Source organism: Saccostrea echinata, unplaced genomic scaffold (assembly GCF_033153115.1).
Source record: "Saccostrea echinata isolate AGI-Se365-2 ecotype Australia unplaced genomic scaffold, CSIRO_AGI_Sech_v1 ptg000015l, whole genome shotgun sequence".
Lineage (NCBI taxonomy): Eukaryota > Metazoa > Mollusca > Bivalvia > Ostreida > Ostreidae > Saccostrea > Saccostrea echinata.
Genome location: NW_026889764.1, coordinates 10,472,136 through 10,498,951, shown reverse-complemented (window position 1 = coordinate 10,498,951; position 26,816 = coordinate 10,472,136). Strand labels below are relative to the sequence as shown.

At 33.9% G+C, this 26,816-nt stretch overlaps 1 protein-coding gene across 3 annotated transcripts; it reads left to right on the top strand.

Moving 5' to 3' along the window:
• The first annotated feature begins 76 nt into the window (after positions 1-76).
• On the top strand, positions 77-26,307 carry LOC133187505 (lysine-specific demethylase 5A-like). Of its 3 annotated transcripts, none has more exons than XM_061322905.1 (32): positions 77-370; positions 1,628-1,705; positions 2,841-2,900; positions 3,017-3,079; positions 3,759-3,935; positions 4,302-4,439; positions 4,826-4,861; positions 6,165-6,267; positions 6,469-6,551; positions 6,813-6,971; positions 7,085-7,204; positions 7,572-7,727; positions 7,849-7,941; positions 8,057-8,145; positions 8,306-8,468; positions 8,554-8,673; positions 8,800-8,994; positions 9,460-9,574; positions 9,865-10,056; positions 10,338-10,488; positions 11,819-11,933; positions 12,161-12,307; positions 12,727-12,938; positions 13,115-13,253; positions 13,448-13,627; positions 15,234-15,383; positions 15,610-15,781; positions 18,385-18,999; positions 19,472-19,701; positions 20,156-20,408; positions 23,823-24,080; positions 24,328-26,307. In XM_061322905.1, the coding sequence occupies exons 1-32, from the start codon at positions 221-223 to the stop codon at positions 25,014-25,016; spliced, it is 5,601 nt and encodes a 1,866-aa protein (XP_061178889.1). In that variant the 5' UTR covers positions 77-220; the 3' UTR covers positions 25,017-26,307. The 3 variants fall into 3 exon arrangements, with proteins under 3 accessions (XP_061178889.1, XP_061178888.1, XP_061178890.1); XM_061322904.1 differs by having other exon boundaries at positions 6,165-6,279; XM_061322906.1 differs by lacking the exon at positions 4,826-4,861 and having other exon boundaries at positions 6,165-6,279.
• The last annotated feature ends 509 nt before the right edge of the window (positions 26,308-26,816 follow it).

Genomic DNA, 26,816 nt, shown 5'->3' with positions numbered 1-26,816 from the left:
TTTGTCCATACTATATTTTATTTTTGAAGAAATTATTTAATAACTTAGACCTATTTTCTAAAGCGGAAAGTCCTTGTTCATGAGTTCCTGGGCAATACACATATTGAATATTGTTGGCTTTTTATGATGTGTTGAATAATGTTACTGATTGTTTTGTGTCGATAAATGGCTTAGGTCTCGTGATTTCTTGGATTTATAAGACCTTTCTGAAGTGTCAGTAATGGATGAACCATACATTAACTTTATTCCTCCTCCAGAGGCACCGGTTTTCACTCCCACTGAGGAAGAATTCGCAGATCCACTAGGATACATCGCAAAAATAAAACCTATTGCCGAAAAGTCTGGAATTTGCAAAATTAAACCTCCACCGGTTTGTTATTCTTTGTTAATTTAAAGATATGCGTTCATTTTAATATGCAGAAATATGGTGAATTAAAACTTACGCACGTCAGTACTGTCGCAGGTTAGGGTACGTGCATTGTAATGGAGCAAACATGGCGACGCATTGTTTGACCATAGGAACTGACAGATGCTGCAAAGGAAAAGTCTACCAAATGATATAAATAGATGCACCTCCCTTTATTGTCTGTATAATTAATTTAGGCCATTCTTTTAAAAATGTAACCTAAAAACTGTTGAAATTATTTTTTTCCCCCAGTTACCTATAGATAGATTTATTAGGTTAGCCATTGACCAAATATAGAATAACTCATTAGCATATTTTACATTCATAATTTCATTGTTTATTTTCTATATGTTTAAGAATGGAAGGGTTAAATGTTCAGGTTAAATGCATACAGAATTTTAAGTAAAGTTTTTTCGTAAAATTAGGCAGGGACCTATAGAGTAATAACATATCAAAATTGTGTGGTCTTCAAAAAGATTTTGAAACGGAGTCAAATAAAAATAACATCATTTTTATTTTTATAGTTATTATGGAGTTTTAAGTCGTATCAATTTAGTTTATTTACACAATTATTTTTCTTTCACTGTAATAAACGTTGTAAAATTTACTTCAAACAATAAAACCAATATATTTTATATTAAACGTTAAATTACAATTCAGATTATGTTTTTTTTTTTTTTTTCAAATTTACAGATTTTATATTAAACTAAAGAATAGTAATATGTAACAAGTTTTCTCATTTCTGGAACTTAGAAAACATAATCATGATCATTTAAACATGTTAAAACAATAGATTTCGTAAAGGAGTGGCATTTATATCTGAATATTTTTTTTTCTTTAAGTTCTAATAATACAAATCAGACTGCATATAGGATTATATAAATCTTTTTTCCAAGCTATTTCTTCTTATTCTCCAGTTGCATACATTAATTACCCAGACTAATTTTCACATCCTGAAAAGGTCAAGGAAAGGGTGTATCTTAATTCTACTGGATAAATTTTATTTTCTTTCAACATAAATTAAAACAATGATGAAATAAAATTCTGGATTTTTTGTTTAACTGGAATGAGAAAGATCCAATCTTAGATGATGATCTGGCTATGGAAAAGTGGATACATACAAATCCAATATGGCTGCCTGTGATTTTAGGAAGCCATCTTCTTTTGTGTATTTGTGTTATACATGGGACAGTATTGTGATGAGGATCCCCTTTATTTCAGGATTGGCAACCTCCATTCGCAGTGGATGTGGATAAATTCAGATTTACTCCAAGAGTTCAGAGATTAAATGAACTTGAGGTAAGGATTTTATTTTTATACTGGGCCTTCAATCATTGTATATACAGTGTTCATGGTGTATTGAGTATCTTCTCTGTATATCAGTATATATAAGTTAGGTATTTTGATAGGCTAGGGATACTTATTCTGTGGAATAGATATATACATTTGTTTTTGGACTCTTATTATGTCTTCGGTTGTATCTAGCTTGCTGAAACCTAAAATTTATATAATTAATATGATGTGTAAAAGAACGCATATTTGTGGCAGATAAATAAGTTGAATGTCTAGTTTTTGTTGTAATTAGGTATACTTGGGGCTTAGTAACTCCTTTTTTGAAGGTTCCTTTATCCCTTGGGGAAAAGGGGGGGGGGGGGTTATGAAATTTTTGAGTTGCATTCACATGTTTCATTTGTAATCTATTTTTGAAATTACCTTTAAACATGATAAATGTATCAGTAGTAATGCATGAAGAAAAGTCATTAAATCTGAGAATTCTGAACCTTTGAAGACTAAACTAAATGCTTAGTTTATCCCATTTACATAGTTTACAGGCCTTTCAAAATCTGCCTTTAATTGGTACTTTTATCTGGCTGAAATCAAGATTGTACCGGCCAAATTGTTCGAGAAAAATTCAATAACATTATTTAGTTAAAATTTCCACATGGTTCCTCCTATATTTGTAAAACTACCACCTGTTTCTTATCTTTTTGATCATGTTGAAAGCCATGAATTTATAAAATACATATGAAGGTGGAAGATATATTTTGATTTTATTTTTTAATTTGGGCAGAAAAATGGCAAATTCAAATATTAGGACTGGATTCTTTTAACCAGATTTAGAAAATATTAAAATGTAATTCCCATGTTATTGTTAACTGTAAGAATTGTGGTGAATGGCATAAATGAAAGATAATTTTGATTTTGTAAACGGTAAATAATTGGACATAAAATTCCTAATTGTTGAAGAGAGTAAGTTTTTTTTTAAGTCATACATCTGTGGATTAGATATATGGCAAGACTAAGAAAAGGTAAGCATTAAGAACAGCATTACTTAACATGCTTAAACTCAAGATATGGTGCACAATAACATGAATAATTTACCTAGTAATTTACTATTATGATCAGATTGTATTTATACTTTTACCATCTGTAGGCTTTCACTCGGATTAAACTGAACTTCTTGGATCAACTTGCAAGATTTTGGGAGTTGCAGGTAAGCCAATATTTTACTTTTGATAGATTGTTGCAAATTTAATCACAGCAACCTATATAATTGTTAGGATTATATAACCAGATATTTTATTACTCCATGTTTCTGTATGCTTTTAGGGCTGTTCTTTGAAAATTCCTCATGTTGAGAGAAAGCTGCTGGACCTGTACAACTTGTACAAGGTAAGTCTGTTGAAGGCTTCCATAATATTTAAATCCATAGTTTAAGTATTGTGTTATTTAATGATGTGAAGATATCAGATTAAAAAAATATAAGATCAATTAAACAACACTGTTGTCTGGTATCATGCTCTATGAAGCAACAGTTATTTTATTCAACACAAGTAGTAAAACACCTGCTTTTTGTAGGCTGTTAGTAACACCCCTGAATTTTGTAGACTGTTAGTAACACACCTGAATTTTGTAGACTGTTAGTAACACACCTGAATTTTGTAGGCTGTTAGTAACACAACTAAAATTTGTAGGCTGTTAGTAACACCCCTGAATTTTGTAGACTGTTAGTAACACACCTGAATATTGTAGACTGTTAGTAACACCCCTGAATTTTGTAGGATTTTAGTAATGCAACTGAATTCTTTAGACTGTTAGAAGCACACCTTAATTTTGTAGGCTGTTAGTAACACACCAGAATTTTGTAGGCTGTTAGTAACACACCTGAATTTTGTAGGTCATTAGTAACACACCTGAATTTTGTAGGCTGTTAGTAACACACCTGAATTTTGTAGGCTATTAGTAAACCACCTAAATTTTGTAGGCTGTTATTGACACACCTGAATTTTGTAGGCTGTTAGTAACACACCTAAATTATGTAGGCTGTTAGTAACTCACCTGAATTTTGTAGGCTGTTGAAGAAGAGGGTGGTATGGAATCTGCCACCAAGGAAAGAAAATGGACCAAAATTGCTCAGAGATTAAAGTATCCCCCAGGAAAGGGGGTTGGGGGATCACTCCGATCTCACTATGAGCGAATCCTCTACCCATTTTTTATCTTCAAGAAAGGTGACTCCTACCCAGCAGAGGTACATGTATATGATGTAATATTATAGCAAAGGGATTTAGGAAGTTTACCATTTTAAAAAGAAAAGAGAGATCAATGTTGTAGTGATTAATGTCAAAAGAACTTGATTTTCATTGACGTTAGTCTTAATTAAAAAAAAAGCTTTTTAACGTGTTAAGATTAGGTAAATTTCTAAGTATAACAAGCTTCAGTCAGTGAACTAAATTCATTCCAAAATGGTAAAAAAAAAATATTTAAAAAAAAAAAACAATTTAACAAAATTTACAAAGTAATAAAGCATATACAGCAGATTAATTTGATTTTGAACATATCATGTATATGTTAATGTAAATCTTGCAATTCACTTGAATGATTCTATTTGTTGTAGCAACCAAAACCAGATTTGTCCTCAAATGCTGAGGAGGAGGACAAGTCCGACAAAGATTACAAACCACACGGTATAGCAGCTAAAACGGCAGCGGGGGGATATACTCGCAAAAACAAGAAAGAGAGGGCACAGAAACAGGTGAGTAGGGCAGAAGTCTATCTTGACATCATAACTGCTGGTGTACAAAAAAAGATTTACTATGAGCAACTGGTGAGAATTCTGTATGTTCCTTCACAACATTAGCTAATTATTTCTCAATTATTTTAGAATTCCATTGCTCTGTAATTTACATCTTTCCCTATGTAGTACATACATACATACATGTACAAATCTTTGTGATTATTTCTAGTCTGTAAATTACTGTGTGCTATTTAAATACAGTCAGTACTGGTTATCCATCTTTTTGTCTTTATCTGACTTGTGAGGAGTAAAATGTAAATCTTTTTTCTAATTTCCTAAATTACTTCACCTTTATACACTTATTCTGCTGTTTGAGAAATCTAAATAAGCCTTTTGTTTTCAAGCTTCCCTCTGACACAGATGAAGTCCCCACAGTTTTAGTGAGTGCTGCTTTTGAGATTTCCCCTGAATCATTATTTATAGCTTCACATCACACAGCCAGTAGAAGTACATGACTTTTCCTTATGAATTAGACTACCAATTTATATGAATGACAGTTTCAGCCTTAAAAAATTCTTTGAAATTACAGCCTATGGCAATATATTAAAAATCATATTTACTTTAACCCAGCTCCAAAAGGGCACTAACTGAAGGCAGAGAATTGCTTTGAAAATGAATTGCTTGATATATTAATACCTTCATGGAAGTTAGACTTACAATGGCAATTCAAGTTCTCAGAGCGTCTTTACTTGAACTGAAATCAGCAGGTAAATTGTTTGTAATAAGGTCCTCTAGGCTCTAGCTGCACTAAAGATCTCCTAAGGTTGCTTAAATTGGTGTTGATGTGGAAGCTAAAAATAATGATAGACCCATGTTCATTATAACATATACTCGTAGAATAGCAACTGATATTTCTTAGTAAAACATCATCAAGTAGTTTTTAATCCAGTATTTATCTGTATTCTTGAATACTATTTATGGTTATGGAAACATTTAGACAGTTCCCATTTGAAAGGTTGTAACTTTTTCCAAAAAATTATTGATCATGTTGTTTGGGATTGGTGCTAAAAATCAAGTGAAATTGAAGCTACACTGTATATATATGTATATAGGGTTGTTCATGTTTGAAGTATTCAAGATGCAATTGTCTTTCATATGCAGGGTGCTGAACCAGAAATAATTTTAGCCTAAAATGCATTTTTTAGCCATTTTGATTAAGACAGAATGTTCTAGATAACATTTCTATTTTTTATGAGTCTTACTACTCTATCATGTTCATTACTGTTTAAATCATAAATGTGGAGCTAAATGTTTCACTAATTTCCATTAAAATATAGGGAGTGGTTTGGAGTGAGTTCATCAGCATACTTTGGAAAGTTTAATAATAATTCAAAGTTAATTGTTTGACAACTTTAAAATTATTCTGTTCACATTGATGTACACTTCACAGTTTATTTAGGTCTTCAAGTCCTTGCAATGAAAACTCTAACTTATCTACAGTTAAAAGTTTAAAACATTTGATATTTTCCTATTCTCCACTACAGGGTGCATATTCCTAGCACTGTTGAAAATGGAAATATAAAAAGGCTGAACTTTATTTTTTCTCCGGATAATATTCTTACACAGTGATTCCTCGGCAGATTTAGGACGCTGCTTTCATTGCTTCTGGTGATAAGGCATGAAATATGGCTAACGTTGAATATTGGTAGCTAGCATTAATTTATGATTTCTTTTCTCCTGCAGGAGAAGATGGACATTGACTATAATGTTAACTCTGAGCTGAAGAAGTTACAGTTCTTTGGAGCAGGACCAAAAGCTGCTGTTCCCCCAGCCGGGGAGGGGAAAGGTGAAAACAAAGGTTGGGTTTTCCACATTAGAAATTTAAGCGCAATACTAAAATATGTATGTGATGTTTTCTATTGTGTTTTTTTAATGCAATTATACATTTATATCGAGAAATGAATAAGTGTGTCAAAAAATAAGTACATACACAGTGAAACAGAGACATTCTTTGTCATTATATGATTTATCTCTGTAATGATTTCAGATGAGATTAAAGTGGAGCCTTTGGAGAATGGTGGTGGAGTGAACACCAGGCATAAGAACCCAGGGCCAGGGGCATACACCACAGTAAGTCTTACTGAGGACAGCTGTCATCGGTGATGTTGAGAATGTCATGTCAGTTTAATGCAGAAACTTCCTGACAAGAGTTTTTCATACTAAGTTAAACTTGATTGTACAGTTCTAATTAGCAGTTTAAGAAAATTGTAATTTAATACATGGATGTTGAAAATAAAGCAAATCAATTTTGATAACGGAACTAAAAATGACAAAAAACATTCAGTGGAAAAGTTCAATTGATAAGTGTAAAATGAGTATGTCATGTTTAAGGTGGATTTGTACATCTGTCATATGTGTAACCGTGGTGATGGGGAGGAGTACATGTTGCTATGTGACGGATGTGATGATGCATTCCATACATACTGCTTAATCCCTCCCATGCCTGAGGTCCCTAAAGGGGACTGGCGATGCCCTAAATGTGTGGCAAAGGTGAGATTCACGAAAGAATTCAAAATGTAAAGGTTTGCAAAGATGATTTATCTATTCTCATTACAGGATACGTTTGTCAATTTTTTCATTTATTTTTTTCTCATGGTATCTAGGCTTGCTGTCGTCCTTTGAACCCTTATGGATTTGAACAAGCTAAAAAGGACTACAGTCTGCAGAGTTTCGGAGAAATGGCTGACCAATTTAAATCCAACTACTTCAACATGCCTGTGCATGTAAGTGGCCCTTCAATGTATAGTAATTTTGAGCAATATTGTCAACTTAATCATAATTAAAGTTAATGAAATGTGCTTCTGTGCATACTGAATTCAATTTCCAATTTCCTTTGGGTCTTGTATTCAAACTTGCTTTGACATTGTTATTGTAAAGTTTCATAGAGAACAGTGTACATAATGTACATGTCAATCTATTTATTTTTTTTTTTTTTTAATTTGAATTAAGAATTATTATAAAAGTTTTAAAATTATAATTTCAATATTATAAAAGTTTTAAAATTATAATTTCAGTATCGGACATAGAGAGCTGATTAGGAAGGTACTCTTTTAATAAAGTAAAGACATAAAAACAATTTGATTTCTGTAGATGGTGCCGTGTGAGATGGTGGAGAAGGAGTTTTGGCGATTGGTTAACTGTATTGAGGAGGATGTATCTGTGGAATACGGAGCAGATATCCACGCATCAGAAATGGGGAGCGGATTCCCCACCAAGGACACTAAAGACATGTTCCCAGAGGATGAGGTAATGGGAAAAAAGTCGACGGAAACACAGTAGATTTTATTGTTTTATTTGTTGATCGATAAAACTTTATTATTATTATATCTATTTCAATGATGCAACTATGACTCTTTCTGTTTGTTAGGAGTACATCAATTCTGGATGGAATCTGAACAATTTACCTGTCCTAGAGCAGTCTGTTCTCTGTCACATTAATGCAGACATCTCTGGCATGAAGGTGGGTTCTGCTCACTTATTGTGTGTTAAAATTAAAAATGACATTGACTAAGAGACCCATACTTTGTGATATTTTCTACTGTGATGCAGTTTAATGATGTGTTTGTTATTTACAGATTCCATGGTGCTATGTGGGAATGTGTTTTTCCAGTTTTTGCTGGCACAATGAAGATCACTGGAGTTACTCTATCAACTACATGCACTGGTAAGTTCTTATCCATCATATTCACACTTTATGTGCTGGATTTTTCTGTATATAAATCAACTGATGCTATAAGAACTGCTTTTTATAGTGGGAATTATAGATAAAATTGATTACTTTCAATAATGATTCAATTTTGAGAACTCTTCACTACTCATTTCAGGGGAGAACCAAAGACCTGGTACGGTGTCCCTGGAGCGATGGCTGATTTGTTTGAGGATGTAATGAAGAAGAGTGCCCCCGAGTTGTTTGAAGCTTCTCCAGATCTTCTACATCAGCTGACAACCATTATGAATCCTAACATTCTCATGGACCATGGTGTTCCAGTAAGTAAAGTTGTGGATTTAAAGTCATTGACAACTCTACTCAAAGGAAATGAATACTATTAATGACTTGTATTTCTTTCTGTAGATTGTGCGCACCAACCAACATGCAGGAGAGTTTATCATTACCTTCCCCCGAGCCTACCATGCTGGCTTTAACCAGGGGTACAACTTTGCTGAAGCAGTCAACTTTGCACCAGCTGACTGGGTAAGTTCAAGATCTTCACATGCCATTCTACCAGGTTTCTTTTCAAATAAATCTACAAGTCTGCAATTTGTTCAATGTTTTTCTGTAAGTGTATCATGTTTTAAAATATATCAAACATTTTTCCAGCTACCCATAGGACGTGCTTGTATTGAACACTATAGATCTTTGTGTCGTCAGTGCGTTTTCTCACATGAAGAGTTAGTATGTAAAATGGCAGCTGATCCAGATAACCTAGATCTCATCATTGCAGCCAGCACTCACAAAGATCTGCTTGCTATAGTAGAAGATGAAAGGAAACAGCGCAAAAACCTGCTGGAAATGGTAAGAAATGAATTAAAAGTTAATTATGAGTATGTAGTATGACATTTCAAATTATTTTGGTTAACTGGGACATTATTTTCTTGATGAAATTTCATAATCTAATGTTTTTGGGAAAATTTACTATTAAAAAACAAAAAAAAATCAAACTTCTTTGGTAAAAAATTACTGAGGATTCTCACAAGTGGATACCATGTGGTATTCAGCAGGGTTATAAATCAAGTTAAAATACATATTAACTATTACAAACTGTATATACATGTACTTGTATAATGATTCTAGAGAACATTTGGAAAAATGCAACAAACCAAAAATATTGTCCTTTTGGCAACTTTGAAGGAAAATCAATGACCGTGTATTTGAAATTATGATGTTAGTTATATTTTACCTGGTTTATTTTACATATATATATATATATATATATCAGATGTCTTATTTAATTTGTTATACATGTACTTCTTTTTACAGGGAACAAAGGAAGCAGAGCGTGAGGCGTTTGAGTTACTCCCTGACGATGAGCGACAGTGTGACTTCTGTAAAACCACCTGTTTCCTGTCTGCTGTCACCTGTCCTTGTAAACCAAGTATGTTTAAAAATTAGTCAACCAAGTATGTTTACAAAGTAGTGAAACATGTTTGTTTATGTTCTAGTAAAACATGTTTGTTTATGTATTAGTAAACCAAGTATGTTTACATATTACCAAGTATTTTTACATACATTGTATTTCCAAGTATCTTTACATGTCAATCATTTTGGTACTTAGTTAAATTATCTTCAAAGTTATTTTGATTAGAAAAAGTAAAGACAACTATGTCTTGAATAAGTTGCAATTTTTTTTTTTTGGATTTGTTCATTTGTATTTTTTTTTTGCAGATAAAGTTGTTTGTATTCATCATGTGGACAAGTTGTGTGTTTGTAAACCATCACAATACTGTCTGAGATACAGATACACTCTAGATGAATTACCCACAATGCTCAATCGCCTAAAAGTGCGAGCGGAGTCGTTTGACAACTGGACAACTAAAGTCAGAACTGCTTTAGAGGCTGAAGTGGAAGAGAAAGTTGGTAAGTTGTGTGAATTGCATTGGTCAAACCATACAAAATATCACAGAGAAACTAAATCCTTATTCCTCCCATCTAATTACAATGTACATGTAGCTCTGAATAAAAATTTTATCTTAACTGAAACATAAGTGGAAGGATATTTTTAATTTCCTGTATGAGTATTGAAAATGTTTGCATTGTGAAGTGGTAAATCTTGATTGAATCTAAACCTTTAAGTGTCTGACTTGTGTTTGTGGAGTACATTGAATGTTACAATATTAAGTCAATGATTTTTCTTGTAGATCTGTCTGATCTGAAGGAGTACATTAGTGAAGCTGAAGAGAAGAGATTCCCCGACTCGGAGTTGATGCAGCAGTTAGTTATGGCAGTCAACGAGGCAGAAAAGTGTGCTAATGTGGCTGCTCAGCTCGTGTCCAAGAAAGCCAGAACTAGGTCAGTTATAGGTTGTTCTATCAAAGACAGGTACTGCCAGATGGTGTATCAATAGTGTGTGTGTGGGATTTTTAGCTCACCAAAACTAGTGAGTGGAGACTATCTGTCTGTCTGTCTGTCTCTATGTAAACACTTTACATTTTCATCTTATCAATTAACCATTTGGCCACTTTTAACAAAACTAGCCACAAAGCAATGGCTATTCAAGTTTGTTTAACTACAGAATCACACCATTTACCAAGGGGAGATAATTAAGAAATAAGGAACATGTTGGGATCGTTTAAATATCTTCTTCCCAAGAACCACTTGACCTGGTATACAAAACTAACACAAAAGCTTCTGATATAGTGTAGATTCATTTTGTTCAAAACATAGCCCCAAGGACGATGGCAGGTCCACAGTAGGGATAAAAGTTTTACATGTGAATTTAAAAAAAAAAAAAGCTTCTTCCAGAATCAATGAACCATAATATGTCAAATTGATAGTCAGTCATCCCCATGTTGGTAGATGCAAATTCATTCAAATAATGGCTCCTTAGATAAGGACTTGCTCCTCTGAAGTCGAAGTTTTGCACTGGAATTTATAAGAAAAATCATCTTCTCAAGAAAGTTAGTCATGTTTACATGCAAGCATTCCCATGTAAAGAAGATTCGAGTTCAGGGCATGGCACAAGGATGTAGGTTGGAAATTAAAAATTTACAAAGAAATTTTTAGACATCCACAAGAAAAGGGGGGTACAATTTGTGAAGTTGCCTCAATATACTGTAAATTAAATTGTGGAAGTCCTATATATATGCGTAATTTGGTGAACACAGTGAGGAGTTTCATTTATTTATATGTACTAAATGATGACTCAGGTGAGCATTGTGACCGAGTATTCTCTTGTTTCTGTTTATTTTTATGCCCCAAGATCAAAAGATCCCGGGGGTATATTGTTTTTGTCCTGTCTGTCTGTTGTCAACTTTAACCTAGCCCATAACTATTGCGCTGTCAAGGGTAAGGCTTTAATATTTGACATGAGTGTTCATTATGACAAGACCTTTCCATTGGTACAGAAATTTTTGATCATGTGACCTCAACTGTGACCTTTGACCTACATTTGAAAAACTTTAACATTGGCCATAACTATTGCACTGTAGTCTACGTTCCACTCCAGAATTGTGTTACCATCGGGGGCATAGTGTTTAACAAACATATTTTGTTTTTCTAATACATGTATATTGATAAGCAGAAGAGTTTCAATTAAATATTTTAAAAAAGAAAGACAAGAAAATTTAAGAATAAAAAAGAAATGCAGAAATTATCTTTTATTAAAAAAATTATTTTTCAGAAATCGACACAATGAAGGGAAATACATAGCCAAGCTAAGTTTAGATGAACTGAACTGTTTCTATGAACAAGTGGCCAGTCTAGCATGTGTTATCAAGGAGGCCAAACTTGTCAAGGTAAGTATTTGTTAACTGTGCTGTCTGAAAATTTATGTAAAATTTGAACAGGAACAAATTTAATTGTTTTTAGTAACAAGTTTACATTGAGTTTGTAAGACATGCCAGAGGGAGGTAGATTTTGTCAACAAAAGCAAGCATGAGATGAAAAGTATTGCACATTTGAAGATTAATTTTAATTATGAGAAGCTCTATTCTTACACTTACTCATAACGATTTCTGAACAGGAGCTGCTAGACAAGGTTGTACAGTTCCAGAAAGATGCCCAGGAGGCATTAGAAGCTGAGAATCCAGACTCGGAGAAACTAGAACAGCTGATTGAGTTCAGTGTTACACTAGATGTGGATCTTCAGGAGATTCCTAAACTGAAGCAGGTCAGAAAATTGTTGCCTTATTGTGCACTGTATTAGCATTTGCCTGTACTTAATATTCTGTAAAAGTATAACTTGGTGAAAAATTAATTTTTGCCAAATGTCATACTAAACAAATATAATACATATTAACAGGTTATATTTACTAGGGCATCTTGGAAGTAATGCAATATTTGCTACAGCAACTCTAACCCTTTTTTACCATCTGGATGCTATACCAAAGTTTCATTGATTCAAAACATTGTTATACATTGCTATAAAAGACATCAGAGATGTATCAATTCATTCTTATAGTTCATTCCTTTGATTAAAGCATTGTTCCATTCACTAGTGAACTGGAATACTTGAATGACACCAGAAAATTTGTAATTTGAATCTTAATCATAACTGGATCTGAAAAATATTGTATAAATTTTCAACAGGTGCTACAGCAAGCAAAATGGTTGGATGAGGTCAAATTGACTCTTCTTGAAGATCAGCAGCAGGTCACCCTGGAGTCAATGAGGAAACTGATGGAAGCAGGGGTAGGGCTCGCCCCTCATCCTGCTGTAGAGAAGGCTATGGCTGAATTACAGGAGCTACTGACAGTCAGCGAGAGGTGGGAAGAGAAGGCCAGGATCTGTTTACAGGCTAGGTAAGGCAGGGATGGATCAAGATTTCATCAAAGAATGGTGTGGAAGAATTTGAAAAATATATATATTCATTGAATTCATTTCTTAGCAAAATATTATTTGATTCATAAATGATTAATTTACCAGAAGAAATACTTATCAAATGAGAGTTGGTAAAAATTTCACGTGTGTATTTCAGGCCCCGTCATGTGATGGCAACACTGGAAGCCATCATAAACGAAGCCAAGGGTATCCCAGCATTCCTTCCTAATGTTAGCTCACTTAAGGATGCTCTGAAGAAAGCAAAGGATTGGACACAGAAAGTCGAGACTGTACAGGTTAGGCATTTCACTTCAATCTAAATTGAAAAAAATATGCAAGAAAATGTGAAGAGGCTGGCATATCTGCATTATGGACCAAGTAACCTCACTCTTGTGTTGGGGTTTTAGAAGAATTTATCAAGTACCGCCCTGTGTCATATTTCCAGTTTACAACATTTTGTTCTGAAATGTATTCTACTGGCATATTTTAGAACTCAGATTCCTATCCCTATCTGGATGCTCTGGAGAGTTTGGTGAACAAGGGTCGTCCTATTCCAGTCCGTCTGGATCAGCTACCACAGGTGGAGTCTCAGGTCGCAGCTGCCAAGTCATGGCGTGAGAGGACTGCTAGAACCTTCCTAAAGAAGAACTGCACATACTCTCTACTAGAGGTAGGATTTGTAGGCTTGTTCAGTATTTCCCAACTTGCTGAAGGAAAAGGATCTATATAGAATAGGCAGTGTTTGCATACGTGTACCTGAGTCTTATTTTTTCTTTAAAAATTTGCTTTTTTAGCTCACTTCAACGAAGTTGGGGGAGGTTATGTAATACCGTCGGTGTCGGCGTCGGCGTCCCAGGTTAAGGTTTTTTGGAGCAGTTTTCTTTTCAAGTACTTCTATGGCCTATATTAGTCTGAGATGCATGGATTATGCTTCTAGTGTGTTTCATTGTACCAGTCAAGGTTTCAGATGCTGCAATTTCAGCTAAAGAATGACCAGGTTAATGTTTTTGGAGCAGGTTAAAGTTTTTGGAGCAGGTTAAAGTTTTTGGAGCAGGTCTCATTTCCAAGTAACTATAAGCCCTATATTGACCAAACTTGCATGGATGATACATGTAAGGATGCACACTACTGGACTTGCTTTGGATGCTGGATCTGACCTATATTTTCTGGATGAGTGACCAGGTTAAAGTATTTGGAGCAGATGTCATTTCCAAGTATCTATAAACCCTATATTGACCAAACTTGCATGGATGATACATATAAGGATGTACACTACTGGACTTGCTTCGGATGCTGGATCTGACCTACATTTTCTGGATGAGTAACCAGGTTAAAGTTTTTGGAGCAGATGTCATTTCCAAGTAACTATAAGCCCTATATTGACTAAACTTGCATGGATGATACATCTAGGGATGCACACTTCTGGACTTGCTTCGGATGCTGGATCTGACCTACATTTTTGGATGAGTAACCAGGTTAAAGTTTTTGGAGCAGATGTCATTTCCAAGTAACTATAAACCCTATATTGACCAAACTTGCATGGATGATACATCTAAGGATTCACACTACTAGACTTGCTTCGGATGCTGGATTTGACCTACATTTTCCGGATGAGTAACCAGATTAAATTTTTTGGAGCAGATCTCATTTCCAAGTAACTATAAGGCCTATCTGAACCAAACTTGCATGGATGATGCATCAAGGGACGAACAATCTCAAAACTTGCTTCGGATGCTGGATTTGACTTACATTTTCTGAATGAGTGACTAGTTTTAAGTTTTCAGATAAGTCTATTCCCAAGTAACTGCAAGCCCTATCAGATCAAAATTGCATAAATGTTGCATCTAGGGATGCACACTCCTAGATTATTAGTTTAGTGTGGGACTTTGCCTTACTTAAAGACAACATTCGTTGAGGTGAGCTCTGTAATCTCTGATTACCTATGTTTATATACATGTAAGAAAAAGAAGATAATATTTCTCATTCATGAACTCATGCATGTACATGTGTTGGATACATTAACAACTGCATTGAGATTTTGGTGCCAAAATTAACAAAAGGTGGAAGTTGTAGTTTAATGTTGACTTTTCTTTGATCAACAGTAACATACAGTTATCCGTACTTTAATTTATACCCCAAATAAATCATAATTTTTATACATGTATTTTTTCATTATTAATGCTTTTTGGGAGAGCCAGAAGATACTTAGAGGTCAAATACAGATTTATCACCGTAGATAATAGGTACATTATATTTCACAAATGTGTTTGTTGTAGGTTTTGTCACCCAGAGCTGACATAGGAATCTACAGTGGTAGTAAGAAAGTGAAGAAAAAGATCAAAGAGGAGGGAAGAGATCGCCGGGACAGCGAGAATAACAACCAATCAGATTACAGAGTGGATGAACAAAGAGATCCTGCTGCTATTGTAAATAGTTTACTTATTATAATCAATAATGTACATTTTACATCAACATGCTTCATGTATTTGTAGTAATTAATAAGATATTGTTTATTTATTTATTTGTATATAAATATGTTTCATCTGCTCATATGGATCATTTTTAGTTACCTTATATTTAGGTCAAAAGTTTTAAAAAGTACATCTCCATTTTTTTTTTAAATCAAAGTTTTGCTTTCTTTTTCAAACTTAGGTTGCTGCATTCAAAATGGCAGAGCACAGAGAGATAGAACTGATGAGGGAGTTAAGGGACCGTAACTCTGCCAAACTTCGCCAGCCACATGGAGAGGCCAAGTACTGCATCTGTCGTAAAGAGGGATCGGGATTCATGTTACAGTGTGAACTCTGTAAAGACTGGTTCCATGGTGAGTAAATTAAGTATTTGAACTGCAGTGTAGAGCAAATTTAATGAGAGGTGGGGCATTTAAGGATTTCTCTTGCATCTCTGTTAAATTTCAAACTCCTATTATTTGGACTGGAAGCTCTTTTGATATTATGTTCCCATACATTTCCACATGAAATAAAATGCAATAAGAAATACACATGTATGAATATAAAATTATTGATTCTTTGTCTAGCATAACCCCCACCCCCACCCCACCACTTCCTTTATACATGAATTAAGGTTTAGGAAAAACTCTGAAATTTGCTGTTTAATCATTATATGAGAGCTACATGATTATGTGTATTGTTCTCCTTATACAGCAAAGATAAAAGACAACTTAATCAAGCCATGATATGTTCTCATACAGTCATGGTTCAAACAGTGTGTTACAGAGTTATTGCTCATTAAGGATATTACTAGGGATGGCAACGAATATTCGAACATTCGAATATTCATTCGATGAGTTGATATTCAAATATGAATTTAAAATTCGAATATTTGGTGTTTTTCAGATTTCATAAAAAGAAATACTGTGATTAATAAATTTTGATTAGTACAGTGTTGGAATTATCCATATTTAATTTACTAGCAATCAATTTCGATCGCCTAATTTCTTTCACAACTTTCTTATCTCATAGATCTACTAAATTACATGAGTTTTGTTTTGAGTAAGGTGTTCAAGAATTGCATAGTAATGCTTTATGTATGATACAAAACGTACTTTCATAGTTTCTTTTAGTTAGATACGATCGGATGTAGAATCGAAGACAACAAATTGAAAACCTTCTTAGAATGTCTTAAAGACGTGAAAAATATACTTATCAAAATAAATTTAATTGATCGTTGAATGAATGTCCGATGGAATTAGTCTGTAATTAATATTGCAAAGGGCTCAATTATAGAATAAATGTGTAAAATACTTGATTATCTCGGGTCATAGATAATCCTGAATTTTATATTCATTTTCGGGAAATTAGTTAATTACCTAGGAAAATTGTCTATGGAAATATTTGATTGTTATTTTAAAAACATATTATCAAAGATTATAATCATATCTCTTATTAGGCAGATAATTGTAATTTATTACAGGTATTGAAATCTGAACAGTATACCGTTACGATTATCTTGCCTTTGGGAAGATGACTGGTTCCTCAGTTATAGCTACTTTAGATACACATGTATCAATTGTTAAAATTATACTTTTCTACATTTAAATCAATTATTTATTTCAAACAATGACAAATAATAAATGGAATTTCTTATTGTACATCTATACAAAAGTCTTCATACAATTTTACTTTCAATACAAGTATACCTACGCTAAACCTTTCATGAGAGTAGGATGCTGCATATTTAAAATAAAACAGATTTTATTTATTTTATTGAATATTCGAATATATTCGAATACTTTCATTGAATATTCGAATATGAATTTTTGACAAAGTTGACATCCCTAGATATTACTACATCCTATATATATATATATATATATATATATATATATATATATATATATATATATATATATATATATATGTATGTATATATATATATATATATATATATATATATATATTATATATTATATATTATATATTATATATAGGGACGTATTATTTTTTGGTCTGCTTATTTGATTGTCACTAATATTAAACTACTGTATATTATGTACATTTGTATATCATGTATATAAAGGCTTTACACTGATATAAGTTAGTAAGCTTTACAAAAATAAGAGGGGCAGTACCTGCACACATCAGTGTATAAAAGTCAGTAAAAAAAAATTGTTAGTCTTAACACTCAGATTTTCTGAATTTACACTGTATTTATTTAAAAATCCTTGATAATTTCTTTTGGCAAGTGGGTTCAGTGGAATTTTTTTTCACTGGCCTGACTTACTAAAATTAAAGTTAATATCATTATGACTACTTTTAATTTCATTCATTTTGGGCTTACTTGGTGGAGTCAATGTCAAAATGACCATACTGCAGAGCATTAGCTTACTTTTTCAATTCTCTTTCTCTTATGATTGATAACATTTCATCTCTTAGTCAAACTTTAATTGCTAAGACAGCCACAGCTGACCATTAGTCTTCTGTGGTGCCTGTCTTCTAGCAGAGAGTAACTCAGTCTACTGGAGCTAGACTCGCCCATTATGACTGTTTGGTTCAATCAGACTGGAACATCCACAAACATTCTCAATGATTTTTTTTTTTCAAAGAAAAACATGATTTTCATTAAAAAAATGTTCATATTGAGACAGTGACTAACTTATATATGTTCTTATCATTTGAATTAATTTTTCCATAAGAAATTGCTGCTTAATCTTTAAATGAGAGATACATATTTACCTGTATTATTCTCTGCAAACAGCAAATATAAAGACAACTTAATCAAGCTGTGATCTGTTCTCATATTGACATGGTTCAAACAGTATGTTACAATGGCAATATATATACGAACATGTAAAATAGAATAATAAACTCAAAAAAATTTAATAATACAATATTCTTAATAAATTCAATTTGAGCTTCAATTATTATACTTTATGTAAGATATAATTGTTCTGTATTATTCCTGCAGGAACTTGTGTACCCTTGCCTAAATCTGCCAACCTGAAGAACAAATCTCAGCAGGCTGCTGCCGTACAGGCTGCTAAGGATCTCAAATTTCTCTGTCCCCTGTGTCTGAGGTCACGACGACCAAGACTGGAAACCATTCTGTCTCTCCTGGTTTCTCTGCAGAAGCTCCCCGTTCGTCTGCCCGAGGGAGAAGCCTTGCAGTGCCTGACTGAGCGAGCTATGGCCTGGCAGGACCGAGCTCGACAGGCCCTCACCACCAGTGAACTCGCTTCTGCTCTTGCCAAACTCAGTGTACTGAGTCAGAGGATGGTAGAACAGGCTGCCAGAGAGAAGACAGAGAAGATCATTAATGCAGAGTTGATGAAGGCGGCTAATAACCCTGAGTTACAGGGGCACCTGGCCAGTGTCACACAGAGTGCATTTGGTGGAACATCAGGAGTGATCAATGGGAAACAGATGGACTCTGGATTCCTGGACTCAGAAAATTCCATGTCACCCCCCATGTCACCTGAACAAAACTCGGATGACATCCAGATGGAGGTTGAGATATCAAGCAGCACTAACCACACAGGAATGTCTGAACACGCCTATTCTACAGCCTCCAAAGGAGGATCTAGTATGTTGAACTAAAAGTGTTTGGAAAAAATAAATATTGTGGAATCATTAATTTTTTTTGGAAATGGTTAATTAGAATTTTTGAAATTTTATTGAAACATTTGATTGATGGATATTTTAAAAAAGAAGACATCATAACGATATACTCAACAAATTCTCGTCATAATTCATAGAGGTTGTAAATTCCTGAGCATAGTTTATCCATGAAATCCACAAAATGATAACCTCATGAAATATAATGATTTCAGAGTATATGAAAATGCTTTAAAGTATGTGAAAACAGCTGTCAGAAGATTTATTGTGCTCTTAATTAATTTTCAAAGTGAAAAAAATAGCAATGAGGTTGTCACAACTACATAGTTTCTTGTTTTTCAAACTCTCCTTCATATACCTATGTACTGTACATGTATAATTAATTGTGTGTAAATTTATCTGTCAAATACTGACATTATACCTATATGTATCTGCTGTAGATGCCTCACCTAGAAAACATCAGAGGAAATCTCCCCTAGTGGCTCGTTCTGGCCTGGAGGCCCCTGTCCTCGAACTGTCAATGACGGCCAAGAAACAGCTGGAGGAGTTAATGATGGAGGGGGACCTGTTAGAAGTGTCACTGGATGAGACGCAGCACATCTGGAGGATCCTCCAGGCTTGTCAGCCAAGGGGCGAAGGGAAACTACTGGATCTAGATATTGGAGATAAGGTACGAAACTGATCTAAATAGAATTTATAATTTGGGAATGAGCAAAACAGGCAGAAAAAAAATATCGTGTGTTTACAAGCAGATTTTGTCTGTCACATGAAGCAGGAAAGTTGCCTAATTTTGTTTCTGAGTCTGTCACATGAAGAAGGCAAGTTGCCTAATTTTGTTTCTGAGTCTGTCACATGAAGAAGGCAAGTTGCTTAATTTTGTTTCCGAGATGTAAGAGTAATCATATAAGAATCCTTTTCTGTACATATTGGCTACATAATATACATGTATGCATGTCAAGTGGTGAAAATGCACACAGTTCATTATGTTCATAGTAGATTTTATGAAGGCATTATAAATTGGTTTAAGGTTGGAGTGTAGAGTTTTCCACTGTAAAATTTTGTTTTTGCCAGGAAAACAATATGTCCTGTACCAAATAAAATAAAAATTCTTTTCATATACACAGGGTCCTGAAAACATTGTGCCAAAGGAGAACTTTGAAAGAGAAAAAATGGTTGTGAAATTCAAGAAAGAAAAGGATCCAGAAAAGAAAAAGAAGAAACGCAAGAAAGAGGAGGAAAGTGGAGACATATCCAAACCAAAGAAAACAAAGGATGGATCTGAAGGAGGGGAAAAACCCAAAAAGGTCAAGGTCAGAAAAGAGAAAGGAGAGAAAGAAAAGAAACTCCTGAAGGAATTCGAACTCCAGCAAGATCAAAGTAAGTCATTGGACATAGATACATGAAAGTTAACAGATATCATTCAAAGCTAATTGAATTCATTCAATGCATGTTATGAAATGCTAAAGACAGCCACATCTGATTGTGAATCCTGTGTGGTGTTCGTCTGACATCTGTAGCAGATAGTAACTCAGTCTACTGGAGCTAGATTCTTCTCTCATGAATGTCTGGTTCAATAAGACTGAAACATTCTCCATATATTGTCTAATATACAATATAATGACTTGTTTTTTTTTGTTTGTTTTTTTGTGGGGTTAAACTTTTGTAGTTTAAGGAAAAAATTACTGATTGAGGGACTTTGATGGTTAAAGGAGAAACATCATACTACAATATGAAATTTTAAAATTTCATGCAGGACATGAATTTGTGGGTCTCTTCATACCACAAAAGCTACAAATGCTCCCATCCCCCCCCCCCCCCCCCCCAAAAAAAAAAAAAAAAAAAATTGGTGATTTCACAGTATGCAAGTACATGTACACATTGTTATTAGCTCTTCTGAGCCAAAGGCTCAAAGAGCTAATGCTATGGCCATTTGTGCGGTGTGCGTAAACTTTTTAGAATATGGGCCATAACTCAAGAACCCCTTGGCCAATTATTGTCAAATTTGTCACAGGGTATCCTTGGCCCAAGGGCTCCCTTTTATACTAAAACTGGGGTTGTTCCCCTTTAACAAGGGGAGATAATTAGGAAAATAGAAACAAAAGTACTGGTTGCTAAAAAATCTTCTTCTCAAGAACCACTGGGCAGATTATCACCAAACTTACACAAAAGGATGAGGATATGTTGTAGATTAAAATTTGCACGGGGATTTACCCTGGGGCAAAGGGCGTGGTCTCAAGGTCACTTCAAAGTTGACCAAAAATTACATTTTATTAAAATGTTGATATTTTGCTTACTATAAGGACTAGGATCATCAAATCTTGTCAGTTGGTGCATCTAAGGACCTCATATCATGTTGACTCAAAAGTAGGTCACGGTGACCTACTTTTTAAATTTTGCGGCCATTCTTTTTCAAAATGATTTAGAGGTATATTTTGAACAATTTAAGGCCTATGATCATCAAACTTTGTCAGTTGATGCATCTTGGGTCCTCAAAGTACATCAACTAAAAAGTAGGTCACCTTGACTTACTTTTTGAATTTTATGGCTAATCATTTTTAAAACAATTAAGGTCATTAATTCGAATACGGGGAGGCTTAGAATCATTAAATCTTGTAAGATGATGCATCTTGGGGCCATAAAACATATTTATTAAAAACTAGGGCACAGTGACCTACTTTTTGAACTTTGCCGGCATTCAATTTCAAAGCGTTTTAGAGGCATAATTTGGACATTTTAAGTCCTGTGATCATAAAATTTTGTCAGTTGATGCATCTTGGGTCTTCAAAAAAAGGTCAACTGAAAAGTAGGTCACAGTGACCTACTTTTCAATTTATATGACTATAATTAAATATTTTAGGTACTAATTGGCTTAGAATCATCAAACTTTGTCAGTTGATGCATCTTGGGTCTTCGGAGTGGGTCGACTAAAAAGTAGGTTACAGTTACCTACTTTTGAAAATTTATGGCGTTAATTTAATATTTCGGGTACTAATTGGCTTAGAATTATCAAACTTTGTCAGTTGATGCGTCATGGGTCTTTGGAGTAGGTCGACTAAAAAGTAGGTCACTGTGACCTACTTTCGGAAAATTTATGGCTTTAATAAAATATTTCGGGTACTAATTGGCTTAGAATCATAAAACTTTGTCAGTTTATGCGTCATGGGTCCTCGGAGTACAACAACTGAAAAGTAGGTCACGGTGACCTACTTTTGAAAATTTATGGCTTTAATCAAATATTTCGGGTACTAATTGGCTTAGAATCATTAAACTTTGTCAGTTGATGCGTCTTGGGTCCTCGGAGTACAACAACTGAAAAGTAGGTCACGGTGACCTACTTTTGAAGTTTTATGGCTGGATTTAATATTTTCAGGAATTATTTGGCTTAGAATAGTCAAAATTTGTCAGTTGATGCATCTTTGGTCCCCGGAGTAGGTTGACTGAAAAGTAGGTCATTGTGACCTCCTTTTGAAAATTTATGGCTGTAATTAAATATTTTGGGTACTTATTGGCTAGAATCATCAAACTTTGTCAGTCGATGTATCTTTGGTCCTCGGAGTACAGCAACTGCAAAGTAGGTCACGGTGACCTACTTTTGAAAATTTATGGCTTTAATTAAATATTACAGGTACTAATTGGCTTAGAATCATCAAACTTTGTCAGTTGATGCATCTTGGGTCCTTGGAGTAAAACAATTGAAAAGTAGGTCACTTTGACTTACTTATAAAATTTTATGATTATAATTTTAAAAAATACTCTAGGTATTAATTGGCTTAGAATCATCAAACTTAGTTGATGGGTCCTCAGAGAATGACAAGTGATAAGTAGGTCACCATGACCAACTCTCAGGTACTAATTGGCTTAGAATCATCTTGGGTTCTCAGAGTGTGAATTGGAATTTCAAGGGTTCATGTAAATATACAGGATACTTCGAGGCTTCAAATAGAAGTGATAGGTTGTACAGTTTATCAGAAGAGCGATTCAAGGCCCATGGGCCTCTTGTTTTTTTATAAGTGTACTACCGTATATACTCACCTTTAATTTAAGTCCCTCAGCTTTTAAGTCGATTGTATATTTTAAACGTCATTTTGGAGGATTTGCTGATCCTCTTATGTGCAAGAATCAGTTGCCAATTTCAAATCAATGCTCTTATTGTTTTTATTTGTGTTTCAAATAATATTTTGGGAAAATGACACTGATATAAATATTTTATCATTCATTCTCAAAAAGTCAATTTTATATACATGTAAATACTCTTAATTATTTGGACCTGCATTGAAATAATATTTTTGGGATATGGCATTTCATTTTTAAGCAACAAATTAAAATATATTACATTTTATCGACCAGAAAAATACCAATGTTTATAAGACTCAACTATAAGTTGGACACTGAGTTTTTGACCAAAATCTAACTCCATATAATCTGAGGTATAGGGGAGTATATACATTTTTATGATGTGAAGAATAAAAGTGATTAATAGTATATTGGTACTGCAGTTGTACCAGTATATATGTCATATGTGTATTATACCGTATAAGTGGAATTTTTAGCGAGACACAAATTTAGTAATTTGTCCTTAAAAATCAGTGTTTAATTTTAGTGAGAAAGTAATTTTAGCCATTTTATGGTGCATAGAAAAATAACAGTAACCTGTGTGGAATAAATTCTTAGTGATATTTAATTATTGGCAATCTCAACACCCTCGCTAAAAATGCCAAAATTGAATCCTTGTTAACATTTCTCCTTATACGGGAACACATTTTTAATTTTGGTTGTTTCTTTTTGTGCCAGTTATGTCAGAATCAACAGCATCAGATCTGGAAAAGATAAAATTAATGGTTGACCTAAATGCTGAAAAACTCAAAAAGTTGGAAAAACCCAAGAAGAAGAAAATAAAGGTAAAGAAAGAAGGGATGACAGAAGAAGTAGAGAAGAAGAAACGAAAACCAAGGAAGAAGAAAGAGAAGGAGTGTCTGGTGATGATGGAAGATGACGGAGATGATGATGATGATGACAACTGTGCCGCAATTAAATGTTTGAAACCTACAGGTCAGTACTACATATATAATGGGAATGGCCAGATATTGATTATGATTTTTATCTCAAGTTCATATAGTTAAAAACAAACCATTAATCATGTACATTTATTTATCTAATTCTAGCATAAAAAATATTGTAAACCACTTTTCTTGTAATATCAAGGGACTGTGTAAGGTATCACAAAAATTAGGTTATTTACAGTAATTGTAAAAAAAGAAATCTTTGAAATCTGATTAAGATGTTCTATTTGTTACAGGTGAGGAGGTAAATTGGGTGCAGTGTGACCGATGTGAGGAGTGGTACCATCTGCTTTGTGTTGGACTCGGGGCAGACGAGGTCACTGAGGATGAAGAATATGAGTGTTTTAAGTGTAAAAACCGTGACAGTGCACTAACTTTTGTTTCATCCAACGGAACACCAAATACAGAGGGGGTGGTAAGGAACAGTCTTAGAGAGAGCATAACCATCAGCACATCGTCAGGGGTCACAACAACTCGAGAGACCGACCTTTTAACTGTGAAGGATGTGGAAATCACTCCTCAAGAGAAGATAAACAGTTCTCCCCCAAAAATTATAAGGACTCAATCACCCATTAAAATTCAGGAATTCTGTTCTCAAAAATCTTTGGCTGGAAAAGTTTCAGAGAGCACCACGGTGAAGAAGTCTGTTAGTGAGGAGGGGGATTTTGTGAGTTCTGTGATATCTGGTGAGGACATTGAGGAGGAGCTTGTTCCTCTTGAAGAGGAGGAGGACAGTAACCTTGGAGACAGTGGAGAGAAAGTGAATGATGGAAGTCCGACCGACTCTGTTGTTGTGGCAGACATTATCGATGGTATGATGACAAGGTTAGAGTCGCCAGTGATCACCACAAAACCCAGCACAGACGACACAGAGCAGATGACACAGGATATAGAGGCCATAGTACAAACGGCAGACGAGTCATGACCTTTTGATCCATCTGTCTGTTGTTAATCTGAATGGTCAAATCTTTGTGAATGTATGTGTAGATGTATATATGTACATAAACTCCACAGAGAGAGAGACAGTTGTGCTTGCCTTCATCACATAACAGGTTAAAACCTAAATGCTGTAAATCCTCATTTGAAAGAATTTGTGTCACAGTTTGTATTAAACCATTGCCATATTCAACATGGATTTCATACCAGTCCTAACATAAAATGAAATTGTGTCCATCCTAAGCATTGTCAGCAAATTTCAAATCAAATTTCTTTGGTCATGTTCATACTTGTACAGAATATCCAACTGTTCAGCAGCAGTCATATTGTACAGTATCTCTTGTTGATCATTTTGGAGTGCTATGTTTTTTGTGACTATTTGTGACTACTATCAATTTCACCTTTAGTTACCTACAGATTTTTATACTTGTGTTACATTTAGATCCATTTGTTTTATTTATTGTAAATCTTTTGTAGATAAGAGTGTTGGCTTTGTTTTTGTTTTATCGTGTTTATCTATTTTTGCTGTACATGGGAGATGTACAAGTATTTTACATAAATTCATTTTTTTTGTATTGTAAGGGGACAATTTTAGTCATGTACATTGTGATTTATGTACCATCCTCCTTTGTATAAAAGGTTATCATAATTAAGACCTGTGAACATTGTGTTTGACATGATATATTTTGATTGGTGAAAAAACAAAAACAAAAACAGAAATATTTGTAGGAACCAATCCTTTCTGAAGCAAGGTGTAATGACTATTGCAGAGGATATTGTAGAATTAGCCTAACAACTGGTAACACAAAAACCAAAACCAAAATTGTGTCAAAACTCCAGGGTTCACAGAAACTTGTGAGGGTTGTTAGACATGTTAGATAATGAACTTATTATGATTAATTATCTTAAGTACAGAAATTATTCCAAGTCAGTAAAAGTAGACATTTTGGCATCTGTGTTGAAAATTCAAGTTTTTCTTTAAGAAAAATTTATATGATATGTACCAATTTATCATTTTATTAATGCAATAATATTCATATTGAATTTTGGGTATAGTATTGAAGGAATGCTGGAAGGATTATGCCACAATGGATACTTTTACAAACTTGTTCATGTAGCAACAAAGTTTCATTAATGATTTATCATTCTGAATGAAGTCAGACTGTTATGTGACAACAGTTGGACAATGTTTTGTATGAAATTAGGTTATGAATGTGTTTATGTAATATTGTGTAGATGAACAGAGAAAAAAAACACCATTAAATAAAAGTTAAGTACAACAGCTGTCAGTTTATTTACATGCCATTGTGTAAGATGAAGAAGTAAAGTGTTATAAAATATCCTTCAACTGAAAGTGAAGGTGTACCATTTTATGACATATATGAATTTGTGACTTAGACCTTAAAATCAGTAGGAGTCTTTTTTAACTTGAAAAGAATTAACATTTTAATTTCAAAAAAGAACTAAATGTACCAGCTTCATAACAATTTATTCAATATATGAATTAGTGACCTTTGACCTCAAAATCAATAAGGGCATTCATCTTGTAATAGGGAGTTACGAATTTTCATTGCCAAAAAAAAACAAAAAAAAAAAACAAATGAATACTTTCAGGGATATTATCAATTAAGGTAGTCCGATCCTCAGGTTCCGAAAATCAGCTTTTAAGTTAATTAAAAATGCGTACAAAAATGTCTCTGATTTCACATAGAAACATGAGTTTACCCATGGAATTTCTTCAAAGTTCATCATTATAGTTAATCACTAGATGAAATCCCGCGCAAGCGCG